A 17,278-nucleotide genomic window follows, 5' to 3' on the forward strand; every position below is an offset into this window, starting at 1 on the left:
AAATGATCATGAGGACTGGTTCAAGGTTCCTGAGATTGTCATTCACGGATGTATAGGCGTCTTCAAAACGTTTGCACCATTCAAATGTTTCAAATGTTTTACTGTAGCTTCATCACATCATCTTTTGTAAATGTTATGTGATTTTACGCCTTCAATCACAAGTTCAGGTTTGACCAACCCACGTGTATATGGTTATGATAATAAATGACAATAATGATTTAATGGAATTGTTAAGCTTTAAATTGATCCGGTTTATTTTGATGTTAAACCATGAACTTGTATAACGAGTACTTATCAAACATTCTCTGCTTATTGGAGCTGGTTCATGAGGCGCGTTGATGAACACTGCAACAGAGCAATGCACTAACCTTGTAGAGGAAGAGCTGAAGGCTCCAGTAACAATTTAATACACACACACACACACACACAATGAGAGAGACAGTGAGAGAGAGTAATACTGCCCCCTACTGGCCTCAGCATCACTGGACAGGCACATGACATATCTGTCTATGTTATAAAATGAGTCATGGTATAAATCTGAGTCTTTTAACTCAGCATAACTGTATTACACAAAGCTTCAGAGAAATAGGATGTTCTGAACATCACGTCTAACTGAAGCTGAAACCAGTTTATATTTAGATGCCACGGATCCTTTGGGTGCTGTGGTTGGCGGAGTGACGTCTCCATGGAGCGGATTTGTTTGTCCGGCACATCCCAGGGTGCTCAGTCAGATTGAGATCTGAAGAATTTGAAGGTCGGATCAAAAACCATGAGCTCCTGGCCAACTAAGCCTCATACATACCAGGCTGTGATGTACTGGGTGGTCTGATCCCTTTCTATCATAGTCAGCATTAACAGCATTTTTCACCAATTTGTGCAGCTTTGGCTTTTCTGTGGGATCAGACGGGACATAGATGAGCCTTGGGTGCCCATGATCCTGTTACCAGTTGTATACTGGTATATAATTTATAACTGATAATACAGTTTAATTCATGAAATGCTTTCTGTCCTACTCACGCCTTAAACACACAGGGCTTGAGATTTCACTCTCAGTCTCACTCTGCTAATCTAACATTCTTTTTGCAGCTTCGTCCTTCTCCGTGACCCTGAAGGCCACAGCACTCTCGGAGCTCTAGTTAGACTGATCAGTCATGGACTAATGTTTGATGTTTGAGACTCCAGAGCAAGAAATCAATACAGAATCTCTCCACATCTTCTAGGGTGATCTCTTGTGGACTTTTTCTCCTTTTCGTCCCTCAGTCAGGGGACTGAGCTGACCATGTCAAAAGTTTGATTCTATGGTCTATGTGGGATGGGCAAAATGTTCGGATTAATGTTCGCATGGAAGATGTCCAAGAGCAAGTTGTATTGTGGGTTCTCTGCAAAAGAACTGTTTTTTATTTTGAATTTGAATTTTTATTATTAATTTAATTGATATTTAGTTCACCCATACATATACGCATACATATACATTCAAATACACCCATACATATCTGCTCATGTTTTCCATCAGCCTTGACCAGCCAGGCGTTTTTACACAGATTGACTATTATAAACTGTATAGTTAATATACATATAGTAATTATGCGTATAGTTACGTATAATGATTTTTCTATCATTATCAAAAATGTATCTTTTCAACACTTCATCTACTTGACAAGTCCTACTTTTGTATTTTTTATATATATATAAATTTTTTTTTTTTTTTTTTTTCTTTGCTGCTCGCACACATACACACACACACACACTCATCACTCACTCACTCATCTTCTATACCGCTTTATTCTGTATTCAGGGTTGCAGGGACCTGGAGCCTATTCCAGGAGGGCACAGGGCAGGGTACACCCTGGACAGGGTGCCAATCCATCGCAGGGCGCACACACACCTACTCACACACCCATTCACACACTAACGGCAATTAGCCTAACCTGCATATCTTTGGAATGCAGGAGGAAACCAGAGTATCCGGAGGAAACCCACCAAGCACGGGGAGAACATGCAAACCCCATGCACACAGTGATGGGAATCGAGCCTGGCCGGGAATCGAGCCCGGACTCTGGAGGTGCAAGGCGACAGTGCTTTTGGTTTTTATTTTTGCTTTAGATTTTTGTCAGTGTTAAAAGGGATCCTGGCTCTGTAATCTGTTGTTATTATCCTGTTCCCCACAGTTGTATAAATTTAGCTTATTATTATAACTGGTATTTACAGTTTTTCTCAGTCGCTTTGGTGCGTTTCTCAGATCAGAATTAAAATTCTCATAACTATTAGTTCAACCTCCACAACATTTAGTCATTTGTGCACATCATAGTAGCAATTTCTCCTTTCTCTGAACAAACTGCAAATGATTTTGGACATGTATCAGTTGCTTTCATACATTTCTCTGCTGTTTTTTGACATTTCCATTTGCTTATGTCATGTCGGTCAAAATTAATTATACTTATGGATGCTGAATAGTCGTTCTCAATAAAACTAATAGTCTTACTTTCATTGCTTGAGTCATTACACACAAAATTGTTGAACTAGTTATCAAATGTCAAATATTAGTCATCTGTCAAGCAAATTCTATACCTTTCTTTATCATTTTTCCTGGAAATGTCTCCTAAATTGAACAATTGATCTCAGGTGAATTTCACCTTGATTTGATCTCAGGTGAATTGACCGGCATCCACATGAGCAAATGGCCCTGCTAGCAGCCATGGATGCAGCATGTGACAACATCACAGCAGAGTCCTGCAGAGGATGGATTCGCCACTCCAAGAGATACTTTCCTCGCTGCATTGCGAGGGATAACATCCGTTGTGATGTAGATGAAAATATGTGGCCAGACAGACAGGAACGTCTGGATGTGCCAGAATGATTTACTGTACCTGTATGTTACAGTACTGTACAATACTGTATGTACTGTTACATGTACTGTATATTGTTCACATTTGTGCACAGCTCTACCAAAAGGGTGATTTTATGTTTTCATGTATTCTACAGTAAACAAGTGACTGTAGCATATTTTTCTTTTGCACAATGCTGTAGAATTACAAACACTTCTATACAGTAAAAATGTCAAACGTACGTATTCAGTGTCTCAGTTACTCCCAAAACTCCCATAACATCTACACTGCACATTTTAAATGGAAGTGTGCAGTAGGGCATAGTGCTGTCTTGAGCATTTTCAGGTGTCACCAAATATTTTTGCAATGGAAAACACTGAAATTATAAACTGTCATAGTGAAAACATGACAAAGCCATTTGACTAACTTGTTCATAAAGATGGTGTCAAGACTTTTCATTTTGATGGCACTGACAGTTTCATTGACATGAATACTTGATTTTGAGGAATGGATTATCAATTTTGAGCATGTGACGTGCTTTTGCAGGCTATCCACTAGGTTTTGCAGTTTGCACTAATTGTTTTGAGAAATGCACTAACTGCTGTACAAATGTTAAAAGTGTTCTGAGAAACGCACCAAAGCCACTGAGAAAAACTGTAAATTAGTTAATGCATTAAATGCATTTTTTTATTTAAGAAAAACAGACCTAGTCAGTTACTAGCAAGCAAATGTCCACCATTCTTATTTAGTTAATAGTACACTCTGATCATTAGCTCATCTCATATGGAATTATAAATGCTTTTATAGATAGATAGATAGATAGATAGATAGATAGACAGACAGACAGACAGACAGACAGACAGATAGATCATTCAATCACACACTACAGGCAATTTAAAAATGCCAACGACATGCAAACTCCTTGCACACAGACCCTGAGGCGGGATTTAAACCCAGACATCTTGGCGGACGGTTTGAACAAATAAAATATGTGCAATTTCAGATCTATATTTATAGCCAAGTTTTTATTCATTGGAGCCTCATTTAATTTCTTTATTTTCTACCCTTTCCCAAATTAATGAATGTCTGTGGGAACTCGTAATGAGGAACAAATTAACAAAAATGAGGACATCCTCTAGTAATTTTGTTCAGAAGCATTTCTAGGGTAATTATTAATTTTAATATTTGTCATATTTTGTTGTTTGTGGCTGTAGGTGAACTCTCATTAATTAGAAAACCTGTATTGTAATACTTTTTCTTAGACTGATCTGATTAGAACCAGTAGAGGGCGCTCATGCCAAACAATCAAAAACATGCTTTCTGAAGCACTGCTGCATGGGTGACATTTATAATAATTATTTGGATCATAATATTTATTATATAATAATAGAAATAATATTTTATGTTTTATGTATTGAACCATCTCAGTTATATTATGAAGAAGTCATAAGTCACTTATATGATTGATTTTCTTTCACTTCTAAACATCTTTGTTTTATATTGTTGCATATTTTATTTAAATGTTGCACTTTTTGAATCCACTAGGTTACTAGTTTAAACATTTCATGAAAAAAGTATTTTCTCTTCAGCAATTTAGTGTGTTTTTCTTAATTGTCCTGACTCGATTGCGCAGGAGTTGGTTATCTCTGATCAGAGTGTGGAGTGCCACACAGAAACCTGGTGCCACCCAGTGTATAAGATACACACACCAGCAGAAGTGAACCTCAGGCTGACAACAAAACAATGGCACACAAAGTCAAATAAAATAGACACACACACACCCACGCGCTCTTTCTCTCTCTCTCTCTCTCTCTCTCTCTCTCTCTCACACACACACACACACACACACACACAGAATCAGCCAAACAAACCAGCATTGTAAATAATGCAATGTAATATTGAATAATTATTAACAGAATTGGATAAGTAAATAGACAACTTTAAACAAATATGAACACAGCTGTGTGTGTGTGTGTGTGTGTGTGTGTGTGTGTGTTTATATCTTAAAATAAACCTTAACTTGCCAATCAAGACACACACACACACACACACACATACATTGCACAACCTGTATCTTTGTCTTGTGTTCAAAAAGACAAATTTTTGATTGTGCAGAATAACAGAAGACAGTTATGAGAGTAAAAACTCCCTTTATTTCTCTATATAATCTCCTGCTACACTGATGAACTAACAAGTGTTTCACTAGTGTTCGGATAACATCAAGATTTCTAACATAAATTTTTCTCAGTAGACTGGAGCCATGATGGGACTGCCTGTGTCACGTCTAAAACGCGCTGGCCTCCCAGGAACTCCTTTAATGACGCAAGTATGTGGAAATGGCTTGGAGTGAGGTCAGGCCTGTACAGGGGATGTGGCGATAAATCCCAGCCGAGTTCTTGTAATGTGCAAGCGGTGCTGGTGACCCAGTGTGTGTGCTGTTCCTACAGACAGTGATGTGTCTCTTCGGCAAGTTGACCGTTGATTTTCAAGGATCAGGAGTTCCAGCCAATGAATATTCACGGGAATGACTGCGGTAGGCGTTGTTCCACCTTGTCTGGAATCATCATTCATCATGTTCATCATTTAACTAGTTTTCTTTTACATTTGCACAATTGAAATTTTGATTGCAGCTACTGGTTATACATCTTCATTCACAGAAAATTTCATCATAAGAATTTCTTTTATGCATTTTACAGTATTTTTTAACTGTTTTCCCTGTTATACACTCTTTCCCCTTGTTTAAGCGAGCATTATTGAGCTTGATTGCGTAGGTAGACTGTGAATCAGTGTGTGTGAGCATGTTTGTGGTCATTCATGGTGTTCTGCGATAGACAAATCACCCACTCAGAAGCAACGAGAAGCACCTTGTCATTTGATTGTTGTACAGACAGAACATTATATACAAAGCATAAGAACAAAAGATCTATTTAAAACTGAGGGTTGCAACATGTTCCTGTGAAAGATACGCTGGAATATAAACATCAAGTGTGACATAGAGGATTGAGGGAACAGAAAGTAGGACAATGTTATTTTTTTCTTTTGTTAAAGATAACATTTAGGTTCCCGGATACAGACACAAGAAAGAAAAAGACTTTTCATATGGATTGATGTTAGTAAGAGAGCAGCATCAATAATAATAATAATAATAATAATAATAATATCAGAGAGCCTTTTTCGATTTCCTTTTGTTCTAGGATTCTTTACCGTGGTTTATTGTTGTTACACAAAAGTATTTATGGTGGGTCATTATTATTATTATTATTATTATTATTATTATTATTTCTCTTTGGCACTAATGAAAATGGGTAAAGATCTATCAGTCAAGCTCCCTTTTTCTGGAGGTGCAAGTGTTAGTTTTCCCCCCTAGACAACTAAACCCTTGTGGCAGTCCTTTAAGGTGTTTGTTAGTAACTCTGGAAAATGGAATGAATTTTGTAGCTGTGTGTCAGTTGTGGCTCTGAGCTGCTTATTAGAAGGTGGGGGGGTCGAACCCCATGATAAAAGGGACCGAGCATAAGAAAAAATTACAATAAGCCTGTCTTATTTTTTTTGCTAATGTAAACATCATAACAGCACTGGTATCTAAAACCAACAGCAAATTCTTTTAACTGCTCACCTAAAAAACAAAGTACGGAAAGCTCAGTATAACTCTGTAGCTGTAACCAAAGTGCTAAGTGACACGGAGCAGGAGAACTTTGCAGATGAAGGTTAACCTGACACCCTGTCCATGCCAAACTTCCTGAAAGTCACGGAGCCTTTAACCCTTACCTCGATGCACAGATTTCAGATTTCACAGCATTGATAAGGGGTATACACAATCCGTGCACAGGTAGTAATGCCAGGGTGATTCCGTGATTTGAGATACCATTTATGTCTAAGCCATATTACATTAACAAATAAGTATGCAAAGTAGAGTTAAATCTAGGTCAAAGGTTCTTCACAACAGCCAACAGCAGATACACACTCCTATTAAAATTGCACAACCATAATAGATCATGTCATGTTTTTTTCCACCTTTTGTCGGACCTAGAAGGCAAAAAAATCATGTTTAAAAAAAATAACAATATGTATATTTAATTTAAAACAATTTTATGGGAATATAGATGAAGTAGGATATTTTTTAGATAAATATTTTAATAACACAAATCCTTTTAACTAATGTAAATATTTAAAGTGGGCAGTGGTGTCTCAGGCGGTTGAGGCCCCTTGGGCAAGACCTTTAACCCTATGCCCATATAAAACACCAAGCTATAGGCTGAGCAGGGCATCCTCGGTGCCAGTCCCAAATCTGGAGAAATGGGTGGCTTGCAGCAGAAAAACATGTGCCAATAACTTGTAATTGAATGAAGCACAATTGTAGCCCTGAGAAAGGGATTGCAATTAAAACTCATTTAAAGTATGCTAAAATTTTTATTTTTAGGCTACCCATGTGGGACTGTCCGCGGCAACAGAAAATAATCTCAGCAGGTAGAAGGAGAGAGAGAGAGAGAGAGAGAGAGATCGACCAAAGTGCATTTCCAACACGACTCATTGGCATCTCATGTGACCCACAAAGCCAGTGTGCCGACAATTATTAGCAACAAAATAAATGATCAGGGTAACGTCTAAAGTTATTTAATCTAAAATACAGAAGTTATTCTGACACATATTTCATCTAAAATAATGTAATAATATATGAGTGATAGTAGGTGTGGAGTAAATATTCTATCAGCTCAGATATTTGTTTACAGATTTTGTCTTTGTGCCGACAGACCATGCCATCCTCCATTTAATTTGTGGTATTTTAACTTAAACATAGCAATAAATAATGGTACAATGGAAATATGTCATTACATAACAGATCATGAATAACACATATTAGAAACTTCCATTAAAATATTGCATTATTGATACATATCAATATTCAGAAATATCACTACATACAGTATGTGTGTATCTGTGTTTATTTGTAACGCAGCACTCTCACTCATTTACTCTTTCTGTATACAGCTTAACCTGTTCAGGATCACGGGAGGCTATAGGAGGTATGAGGCAGGACACATTACGAACAAGGTGCCAATCCACCGCAAGGCATACAAGCATACACTTACATGCATACACTACAGGCAATTTGATTGAGAATCAGCCAACTTTGTATGTCTTGTATCTCTGGGTACTGGAGTACCCAGAGGAAACGCACTAAACACATGGAGAAACCTCCATGCACACAGAACTATGATGGGATTTGAACCCTTAACTATGGAGGTGCAAGGCCACCATGCTCCACAGATTATAAAAGACCATAGTGAAAGATGCACTGTATACATTCTGAGCAGCTTATGCTTTATAATGGATGTCTGCCAGCATCTGAATTCTTCTCTACCTTTGTTTTCTTTTTTGAATAGTGTCTGAAGGTAATAAAAACATAATTCAGACAGTTTGCACAGGTTTGGTGAAAAATAGCTGATCCCCTGGTCTGTGGTGTACACTAAAGCAGGGGAAACTGGTGTTGGGCTTGGTACAGCACCCATCAGGTACATGGTGTCCCCTAAAGAAACTAGACCCTAGACAGCAGACGGTTAGTGTACAGTAGTTAAGCCTAACGCTAACCACTTATCCGACAGCGTTACATTCCTCACAAGTATTACTGATGTAAAAAGAATTCCTCACAAATATTATTGATTCTAACGAATAGGACAGACATTTTTGTTAGTGAAAAGGTATATTTTCTTTTATTTAAACGTAGAAGAGACGCAAGAATCTCTCAGCCAACAGATTTAAAGACAAGAATGACATCATCGGAATCACGTCAGCTTGTATCATTGTATCTCTTCATATTATTGTGTTTTACAGGTTATTGTCTTGAAATTTTTCTGGAAGTTGATGTTTTGGAAGCAGAACAAATTGATTCAATTTAAATAGAGTAGAATGGAGGCAGCCTGTGTAGTCCGATCCAATACCCAAAAGCTAGATTGTGGGTCAAAATGATGAAAATGCTGGTTATGATAAAGCTGTCAGAACACACAGTGCACCACTATTATAGTGGCAAAATAGGGGACCTACTTAATATTACACATAATGTTATGGCTGATTGGATATATATAATGTTGCATCAGCCAGATGCATATGAAAGCAGAATTGCCCTAAGAAATTGTAAAATGCAACAAATTGTAACTAACAAAAATTTATTTAAATATTTTGATGCTTGATTCAATCTTTGATTATTTTAAAGTTATTTGTTAATTGTCATCTTTTCATGTTTCTGGCTTAGCTACATTTTCACTTGATGAATAAATGTCTGTGACTAATCATGCATGACATCACATCTGCTGATGAGAGAAAGTCCAATCATTCTACATAGATATGGTTTCACCTTTACTCTCATTCTATACAATAATCTACAGCTGTTATAAAGTCGCATGGCTGATAAATAATACAGAGGATAAATACAATTACTTGGGAAATATAACACAAAGGTAACTCAAGTAAGATAAACAGTCTTAGTGTGCGGTTTTTATTTTGATATTTATCAGCAATCCATGAAAAACTGGCAAAATAAAAAACTTGCATAAAAAAATAAAAGATGAAATTATCCAAGGCTATGGGCAAGCACCTTTTTTGTCAGATTATAACTAATCTTGATCAGCGTCAGCCTCCACAGCCTTGGATGATGTGCATTCACCTCTGATTCAGTCTCTTTAAAAACAACACACTTGCTTTGTGTGCATTTGTATTCCAGCTTGCATAAGTTCCCAAAAGTCTTGTGCAATTGCTGAAACCTGTTGATAAATAGCTTTAAAATCAGTTAAGTTAGAGTCATAATAGTAAAATAAGTGCTTGAACTATAGTAATATACAATGGTTAACAACCATATGTCTTAATAATATGGTATTTTTAAAATAACCCACTCAACATGAATAATCCACTCGGTACTGATTTGAATATTACTGATATATCACAGTACGATATGTAACAACTGAAAGGTTAGTGGCATTATTATAACTGCTTATATAGGGTGTTTAATAAAGTCCTAAAATGAAACAGCAGCAGATCTGCCTAGTCAAGGTTTTGTTCCAAAGGTTCCGGAGGTGCGTTTAGCAATTCGAACATGTCGTTGATGACCTGCCACAGACAATTATCCAGGGGGAATTCATTGTCCACCAAGTTGACCAGAAAGTAGTTATCATGAATGTACTGAATAATCATTCTGGAGGGGGATTCATCCTCGTACAGCTTCGCCCACTGCTCAATCCACAGTGCAAATGCCTCATCCTGTGGAAAAAAAAATATTATTATTATTATTATTAATCAGTATTATTACCACTGGCAAAGTGATTTCCCTTTCAGATTATATGCAGAGCAACAAGCAACCTTTGCTTTCTTACTATACAATTAAGATAAGTCTATGGAAAGAAAAATGTTTAAACTGGATGAAGGTGGATAACTAATTCCCTTTAAAATAACAAAATATACTGCTTTATAGCAGCCTACTTATTGCAGCTAGCCCATGTGCAGGGGTAGCTCAGTGGTTAAGGCATTGGACTACAGTTCGGAAGATCCCAGGTTCAAACCCCACAACCACCAAGTTGCCACTGTTGGGCCCTTGAGTAAGGCCCTTAACCCTCAACTGCTCAGATGTATAATGAGGTAAAAATGTAAGTCGCTCTGGATAAGAGCGTCTGCCAAATGCCTAAATGTAAATGTAAATGTGCTGTGTGAGTATTTGAGAACACTCACCTCATTCACTGACTTATTCAGACAGAGACAGGATTTTTTTTTCCCTTTCTTATTTCTTTTCAGAGAGAAACCGAAATGACTCGATAAAACAAAAAGGTCTTCTGAGAAAAGTTTGCTCAGGCGAATGGAGCAACGGGAGGTAGCGGGAACTACACTTACCATCAGCCCAGGCGTCTGTTGTCGCTACAGATCCAGTTATGCGGAAATGGCAGGTGCTGCTATTAGCGGCGAAGGAAAAGAGATGGGATAATTATCCATTACGGAGTAAGCAGGTTTTAAAACCGGATGTGCGTATTACTGGATCTGTAGCGACAACAAACCGCAAAAAATGATGGCCACGCCTGGGCCGATGGGAATTGTAGTTCCCGCTACCTCCCGTTCGCTCCATTCGCCATTTTCTCAGAAGACCTATCGTTTTATCGAGTCATGCGACCACGGTAGTATCAAAAAAAATTTGTTATTGCGGTACGACGATATTTACAATACCGTTATATCCCTAGATCCCAGTGACACTGGTTGTCACTCATTTAAAAATTTTCAGAAATTGCTAATGGGAGGACACGTCAAACCTCGAGACTGATGGTTTACAACTGATGATGACTAAACTGATTCCATTAACATCAGCCAAGCTCAAACTCTACAGAGGGCACAGGCTCACAAAAAATTGTCAGCTAAAAACTACTACTACTATACTACTAGAAAAGTTTCTCACCTTCCAATACATAAAGCTGACTGGATCCACCACTGTGGGCTGTACAATCTCCCTGCCAGGGAAAATCCCCCAGGTTACAGCATTGGGTTTCATATCAGGGGCATTTGTAATATTCTTACCCTACAGAAAAAATTAAAGGTCATGTAGAAATGATTACAAATAAAGAAAATAAACTGTAGTGTTGAAATAAACTGTAGTGTTGAAACAAACTGTGTTTAAAAAGCAGAGAGAACAGGAAGCGTTATTTACCTTGACATTGACAATGTGATAGTTCACGCGAGGTTCATATTTCTTCAGCACTTTAAGAAGTGCGTTTGCATTTTCGCTTGATGTGAAAAACTCCAGATAAGCCTTTAAATTCAAAAAGAGAATGTGTTTTTATGGGCCTGTTGTCCATGTTTACCATTTACAATAATGTAACTTACTACTTCATAATAAAATAGAACCGTCATGCTATAGCATTGTAAATGGATAATGTTTTAATAAACAGTAATTAATTATACTTTTTTTTTTATATATTTAATACATGTGTCCACAATAATGCTTAATTTCCTTCCCCGCCCCCTACCTTTTGGAAGACGTATCCTCCTGGGGGTCCCCAACCTACAACGGGGTCAGAGGAAGGCTTGCCATTGATGTTGGGCTGCGAGTTGATGGTGAGGATTCCTCTGCGATTTATTTTTTCCAGCTCTTCTTTTAGCATGTTCGTTTCTGGAGCCAGGGGGTCATCATTCCATGGCAGACATATCACCTAATTAAAATAAACTATTTAATATTTTATAAATATTTTTACAAAATATGACATGTAATCAAAATCTTCTCTACTTTTTTTCAGCTTAAAATATCCCGCTGCAGCATGCCATGCAAGTTTTCGTATTTGATTGCACTTTCATGTCATTGTTAATAAGATACGTACACTACATTTTATAAACATATTTTTATATTAGCATATGTAATTTTAGCAGTGCAATAGGACCATTAGAACTAGTTAATAGCAATAAATTAAATGGAATTTAGAATAGAATATAGCTTAAAAAAAACATACATCACTATACATCTACCTTGTGTCCATTTTGGTTGGGCTGCGCTGTAATATAATTAGTAAAGACTTCGTACACACTCTGCTCACTTGTGAGCTCCTCTCCCCACATCTTTAACAAAGCTTCTTTAGGCGACTTGCTCTTCAGGTAGAACAAATAGTAATCAGTCAACTCACCAAAGGCTGGAGATGAAGAATTGCCCCTAAAAAGGAAGTATGGTGTATAGTGCATTACATACGTGTTTAAATGAAAAATCTTGATGTCATTTTAAGAAATGTATTTAAGTAAAAAATAAAAAAAATTTAAAAAAAAGCGCAAAAATATTTAGAATACATCATAAATATTAAAATGATGTAGGTACCATCTTCCATTGGGGAAATCATCCCAGTCCTGTGTTCTATAGATATAGCTTTTGGACCTTGTGGACCAGAAAATTGGCCTGACGTCCTCCATTTGTCGTTTGGGATGAGCACTCACAGTCCAGGGCAGAGGTCGTCTTTTATTAAAAAGATTACATACGAGTCAACAATTTTGCCAGAGACAAATACTAAACCACATACTCAGCTGATACACATTTAATGTTATATTAAATATGATACCAAGAAATTTCAACTGTTATTTTCAACATGAACGCAGTATGAAACTAAAATGATTTACTCACCGAGGGTCCTCAATCCATAAGCCGAGTTGCCGGAGCACTTCAGTTGTAGCCACCTCTCTATTAAGTGTATAAAAGTGCAGACCGTGCACATCGCCGCTGTTTAGTAGCACCTTGCACATCTCCACGGCCTGCTGGATTCCATAGCTGCGAATGGCATCATCGTTGTCTTTGATGGACTCGATGACCTTCATGATTTCCTCTGGCACCTCCAGCTTTGATAGTTTGACCAGTTGACGTAGTGAATGATAGCCCTGTGAACAAGGAAATATGTCGAATTCATCTGAATTGCAGTAAATCAAGAGCAGTGTAAGAACATACAATATGAAACATTATTTAACACCTTCTGACCAACCAGATTAGAGAACTCAACAGCACTGGGGTGTAAGAAATATCTGATAGTGTTTTCCCTAAAAATCAGCCTTCACAATGGAAAAAGTTTAGTCAAGTCCTAAACAATGCTTGATTGCTCCAAAACAAACAATTTGACTGATCTTGGCAGGAAACCTGGTATCCCATTTGGATACAAGTTGTGTGGGAGTGTGTGCAAAATTGAGTGCAAAATCACTGCAAACATTTTTGCAGTGATTTTTAAAGGAGTATATTATTATTGATTGAACCAAAAACAAGCAAGCTAGGAGCCAGAGAAGCAAAATGGTTCAGCACACGTACCAAGCAGATCCTCAAAAGTCGAAAATTCTGCGTTCTGTGCCGAGGTTAAAATCGTTCTATTGCACTATGGAGGCCTGGATGATCGTTTTTAATACAAGTTACGTGGGGACACGTGCAAAACTAAGAAGATAGGGCCTCCTAATTCCAAATTGGTATAACTGGAATTTCTTAGTTTTCCTAATAGTAGTTTTCCGATAGGGAGGAGGAATTGGGCCATAAACCTGCATCAATCGCAAACATTTTCACATATTGGACTCAAAGACTTCTACAGTTACATTTATATGACTCAATAATGTGTTAATCAATTCAGATTATAATTGTACCTTGCTTTATAGTCAAAGATACTGAGACTGATAATTTGTGAATGAACAGTTGCTGTTTTTTTTTTTTATTATTATTCAAATTAACATTGTGTTTGACTGGTTTTAAGTACCTGTAGGGGGAAAATTCCAGGAAGAATGGGACAGGTGATGCCAATAGCTCTGCAATCCTTAAGGAATTTCAAAAATGTTTCAGCTCTGAAAAAGAGCTGAGTCACAACAAAGTGTGCTCCTGCATCCACTTTCTCTTTTAAGTGCTTCAGGTCCTCTTCATAGCTCTCGGCCTCTGGGTGCCCAGTCGGGTAGCCTATAGTTATCACAGAAAGAGAGCTTTTGACTCAATTAAAAAAATAAAACTGATTGAAAACATTTTTATACTTTCCCAAATCCTAGTTCTGATCCAACATATAAAAGGGTTTGAAAAATAGCTGATAGGCTGGATCAGGTGGTTTAAAATCAGGGAACACATGACGCTGTACAAAATTTGATCTGTGAACCACTGTGATTGCTGACTACTAAAACACTTACCAGCAACACAAATATCAAAGTAGTCATCAAATTCACTGCGGATGTGCTTCACCAGGTCTACAGCATAATTGAACACTCCTTCTTCTTCTTCCCAGTCTGCTCCCACTGGATCTGCACAGAAACGATGTTTGTGATGCACAGTCTAACACGATATTATACGCACATAATTCTGACCAAAAAATTCAGGTGCAACCGAGTATCTAACCTCCCCTAAGTGCCATGATGTTTTTTAGTCCCAGGTGCTTGGCCTTGCTCAGATGGGCCGTGAGCTTATCTTTTGTTTGCTTGCAGCAAGTCAGGTGCAGCACACTCTCCAGGCCACAGTAGTTGACTGCCGTGCTAGCGATCATCATGGATGAGGTCTCTTTGTCAGAGCCAGGATCTCCTGCTGGATGCCAAGTGATGTCGATGAAAAGAGGCCCACCGGATCCCATGCGATCGAATCTAAAACAGAAAGCACATTAATACTGCTTTAACATCCAGTTAACAATGACAGTAATTAAACTATAGGCCAAACTGGTTTTGTTTTGTTTTTCTGACTGCTATTTAAGGAACAAGCCGATATGACTCTGTACATTACATAAGGCTTAAAAATGATTATCCCTTCAGCTGCTTAGCGCTGTTTTTCCAAGGGCAAGTGCATTAAGATTTTCAAAAACGCTCAACAGCCTAGAACTGGAAAACGGTCCCGGATTTTCATATGGTATATGGCCAAACGTTAGTGGACACCTAAATATTACCATTACACTTAGGAGCTCTTTATGAATGTCTTGTTTGTAGTTTCTCTTTGCTGTTATAATAACCTACTACTGCTAACGTCTGTCATGCAAGAAGACAGATTGCTGACCAGAATGTCCCCACTTCGAGCCCCAGCACTGCCGGGCTGCCACTGAGCAAGATCCATCACCCCCAAGGGCTCAGATACAACCATAATCAGGTGTCGATCTGGCAACCCGATCCCAGAAGTAACTGCCACAGAACCGACACATACATCTCCAGGGTGGGAAGCATGTGTCGTCTGATGGCACGTGGACAGACCCTATCCCCCAACCCAATCTGGCAAACCATGTCTCCATGGATCTCAGTTTAGATTTAGTTTAGACAGCACACAAAAGACTTTTATCCTATGCAATTGTTCAAATGCTGCCAAGTTTGCGAGATGACCCACTTATAGACATGAAGGTCACTGCATGCCACATGGTGTCACTCTGCACAGGGTCCCCTTAATCTTACTGAAAAACACTATACTTTGTAATTTATAATTTGGACAGCTGTCAATGGGCTTGTTCGAGCTGGGGGAATACCAGGCAACCCGGAAGCGCAGGCGAAACAGTGAAAGCCGAGGAGCTCACCTGGAGATGAGGTTGACGGCACCGCCGGCTGTGCGTGGAGGGAAAAACTCGAGGGAGAACCAGCGGTCACCGGACTCGATGCGTCGCCTCATCTTGTCCCTCAGCCTGTGTCCGCGGTCCGCCTCCCCGACAGGGGTCGAGCACCTGGAGCTCTCCTTCGAGCTCTCGCCGCTGTTACTCGCCCCGCTCGAGTCGTTTTTACACGGCTGCCAGCCGTTTTCCTCCCGCTGGTTCACCATGATTACTAATGAGACAACGACATAAACTCAGCTACAAAACTGCTTAAGAACACCTGTGCGATACACAAGTGCTCCATAATAAGCTTGGTATTATTTAAAGGACAGCATTATCCGGATTAACACGGTTTTATAATGATTATTAACAAACAAATAACCTAATAAAAGATTTTTTTTTTTTTTAGAAACATCTCTACACTATGACTAACACCAGCATCTTTAGGAGCACGTGCGCTCGCCGGCGCGTCGGTGTGTTAGCCAGCTAGCTTGAAAAAGTTAACACGCAAACTCGCTTCCCCTATGGCTTACTCTAACAATAGATCCAAAAGAAAAACTTCGCAAGCGGTGTGTTTACCTCAATCAACACACTGGGTATTTAAATAAATAAATATACAAGAACAGGAGCGACGTGTTCCACTGGACGGTCCAGCCTCCGCGTAACGCGCAGGCAGAGCGTACTATAATTAGATTAGAGTGGGCGGAGCCTCGGAGTACAGGAGGACAGCCCCGTTAAGGCCTGCGGGCGGATGCACGCGTGTGAGAGGAGGATTATGGGTAAGCGTGTTACGCAGAAATATTGTTCTATCAGACCGCGCAGATTAGTTAGCGGTGGTGCGCGGATCATAAGAAAGATAGACGAGTATAATTATTAATAAAATAAAATTTCATAGCGATCACATCGGGGTATTAAAATATAACTGTATTTTATTCATGCATTAATTAATTACATCACATATTCTTCTATTCTGCTAATCCTATGTACAGGATCACAGAAAGCCTGGACAGCCAATTCTATGATGTTTAGTAAATATGTTATTTAGATAATAATGAGCCCTAGTCACGTAACAGCCTTCTGGGTCATTAATGGAAAAAAGTATCATTTTTTTTACGCATTTATTTTGATTTGGTGTCTCTGACCTAAAATTATATCTGTATGTGTTTATGCAATTTGTAATTGAAAATTATATCATTTATTGTTCATTTATATAATTTTTTACTCATTTTATAAACCTTATTAAAATATGTATTTAGTTAAAGCTGAGGATGTGCTTATTAATAATATTAAATATAATTAATAATATTAATAATAATAATAATTAATCACTAATATTAGTGATTAATAATAATATTAAAAATAATAGGATTATTATTTATGTGACTATTTGTATTAACAATAAGTAATAAGGACGACCCCTTTCTGTCACTGTACATTGACAGC

The 17,278-nt window shown here is 38.2% G+C and overlaps 1 protein-coding gene across 1 annotated transcript; it reads right to left on the bottom strand.

Annotated features, from left to right (window-relative positions):
• Window positions 1-9,290: 9,290 nt before the first annotated feature.
• Window positions 9,291-16,536, bottom strand: mthfr (methylenetetrahydrofolate reductase (NAD(P)H)). Its single transcript, XM_053503293.1, has 12 exons — window positions 16,415-16,536; window positions 15,824-16,067; window positions 14,677-14,915; window positions 14,472-14,582; window positions 14,057-14,250; window positions 12,955-13,205; window positions 12,655-12,789; window positions 12,315-12,495; window positions 11,822-12,004; window positions 11,503-11,604; window positions 11,254-11,373; window positions 9,291-10,076 (listed from the first exon to the last, which is right to left on the bottom strand). The coding sequence occupies exons 2-12, from the start codon at window positions 16,060-16,062 to the stop codon at window positions 9,861-9,863; spliced, it is 1,971 nt and encodes a 656-aa protein (XP_053359268.1). The 5' UTR covers window positions 16,063-16,067; window positions 16,415-16,536; the 3' UTR covers window positions 9,291-9,860.
• Between the last annotated feature and the right edge of the window lie 742 nt (window positions 16,537-17,278).

This window comes from Clarias gariepinus, chromosome 9 (assembly GCF_024256425.1).
Source record: "Clarias gariepinus isolate MV-2021 ecotype Netherlands chromosome 9, CGAR_prim_01v2, whole genome shotgun sequence".
Lineage (NCBI taxonomy): Eukaryota > Metazoa > Chordata > Actinopteri > Siluriformes > Clariidae > Clarias > Clarias gariepinus.

Coding starts and splice junctions, on each gene's coding strand:
- mthfr (XM_053503293.1), bottom strand. CDS start 16,062: ATGGTGAACCAGCGGGAGGAAAACGGCTGGCAGCCGTGTAAAAACGAC. Junction 12,496..12,654: donor GATTTCCCCAATGGAAGATG/GTACCTACATCA, acceptor CTTCCTTTTTAG/GGGCAATTCTTCATCTCCAG. Junction 12,005..12,314: donor CCAACCAAAATGGACACAAG/GTAGATGTATAG, acceptor TATTTTAATTAG/GTGATATGTCTGCCATGGAA.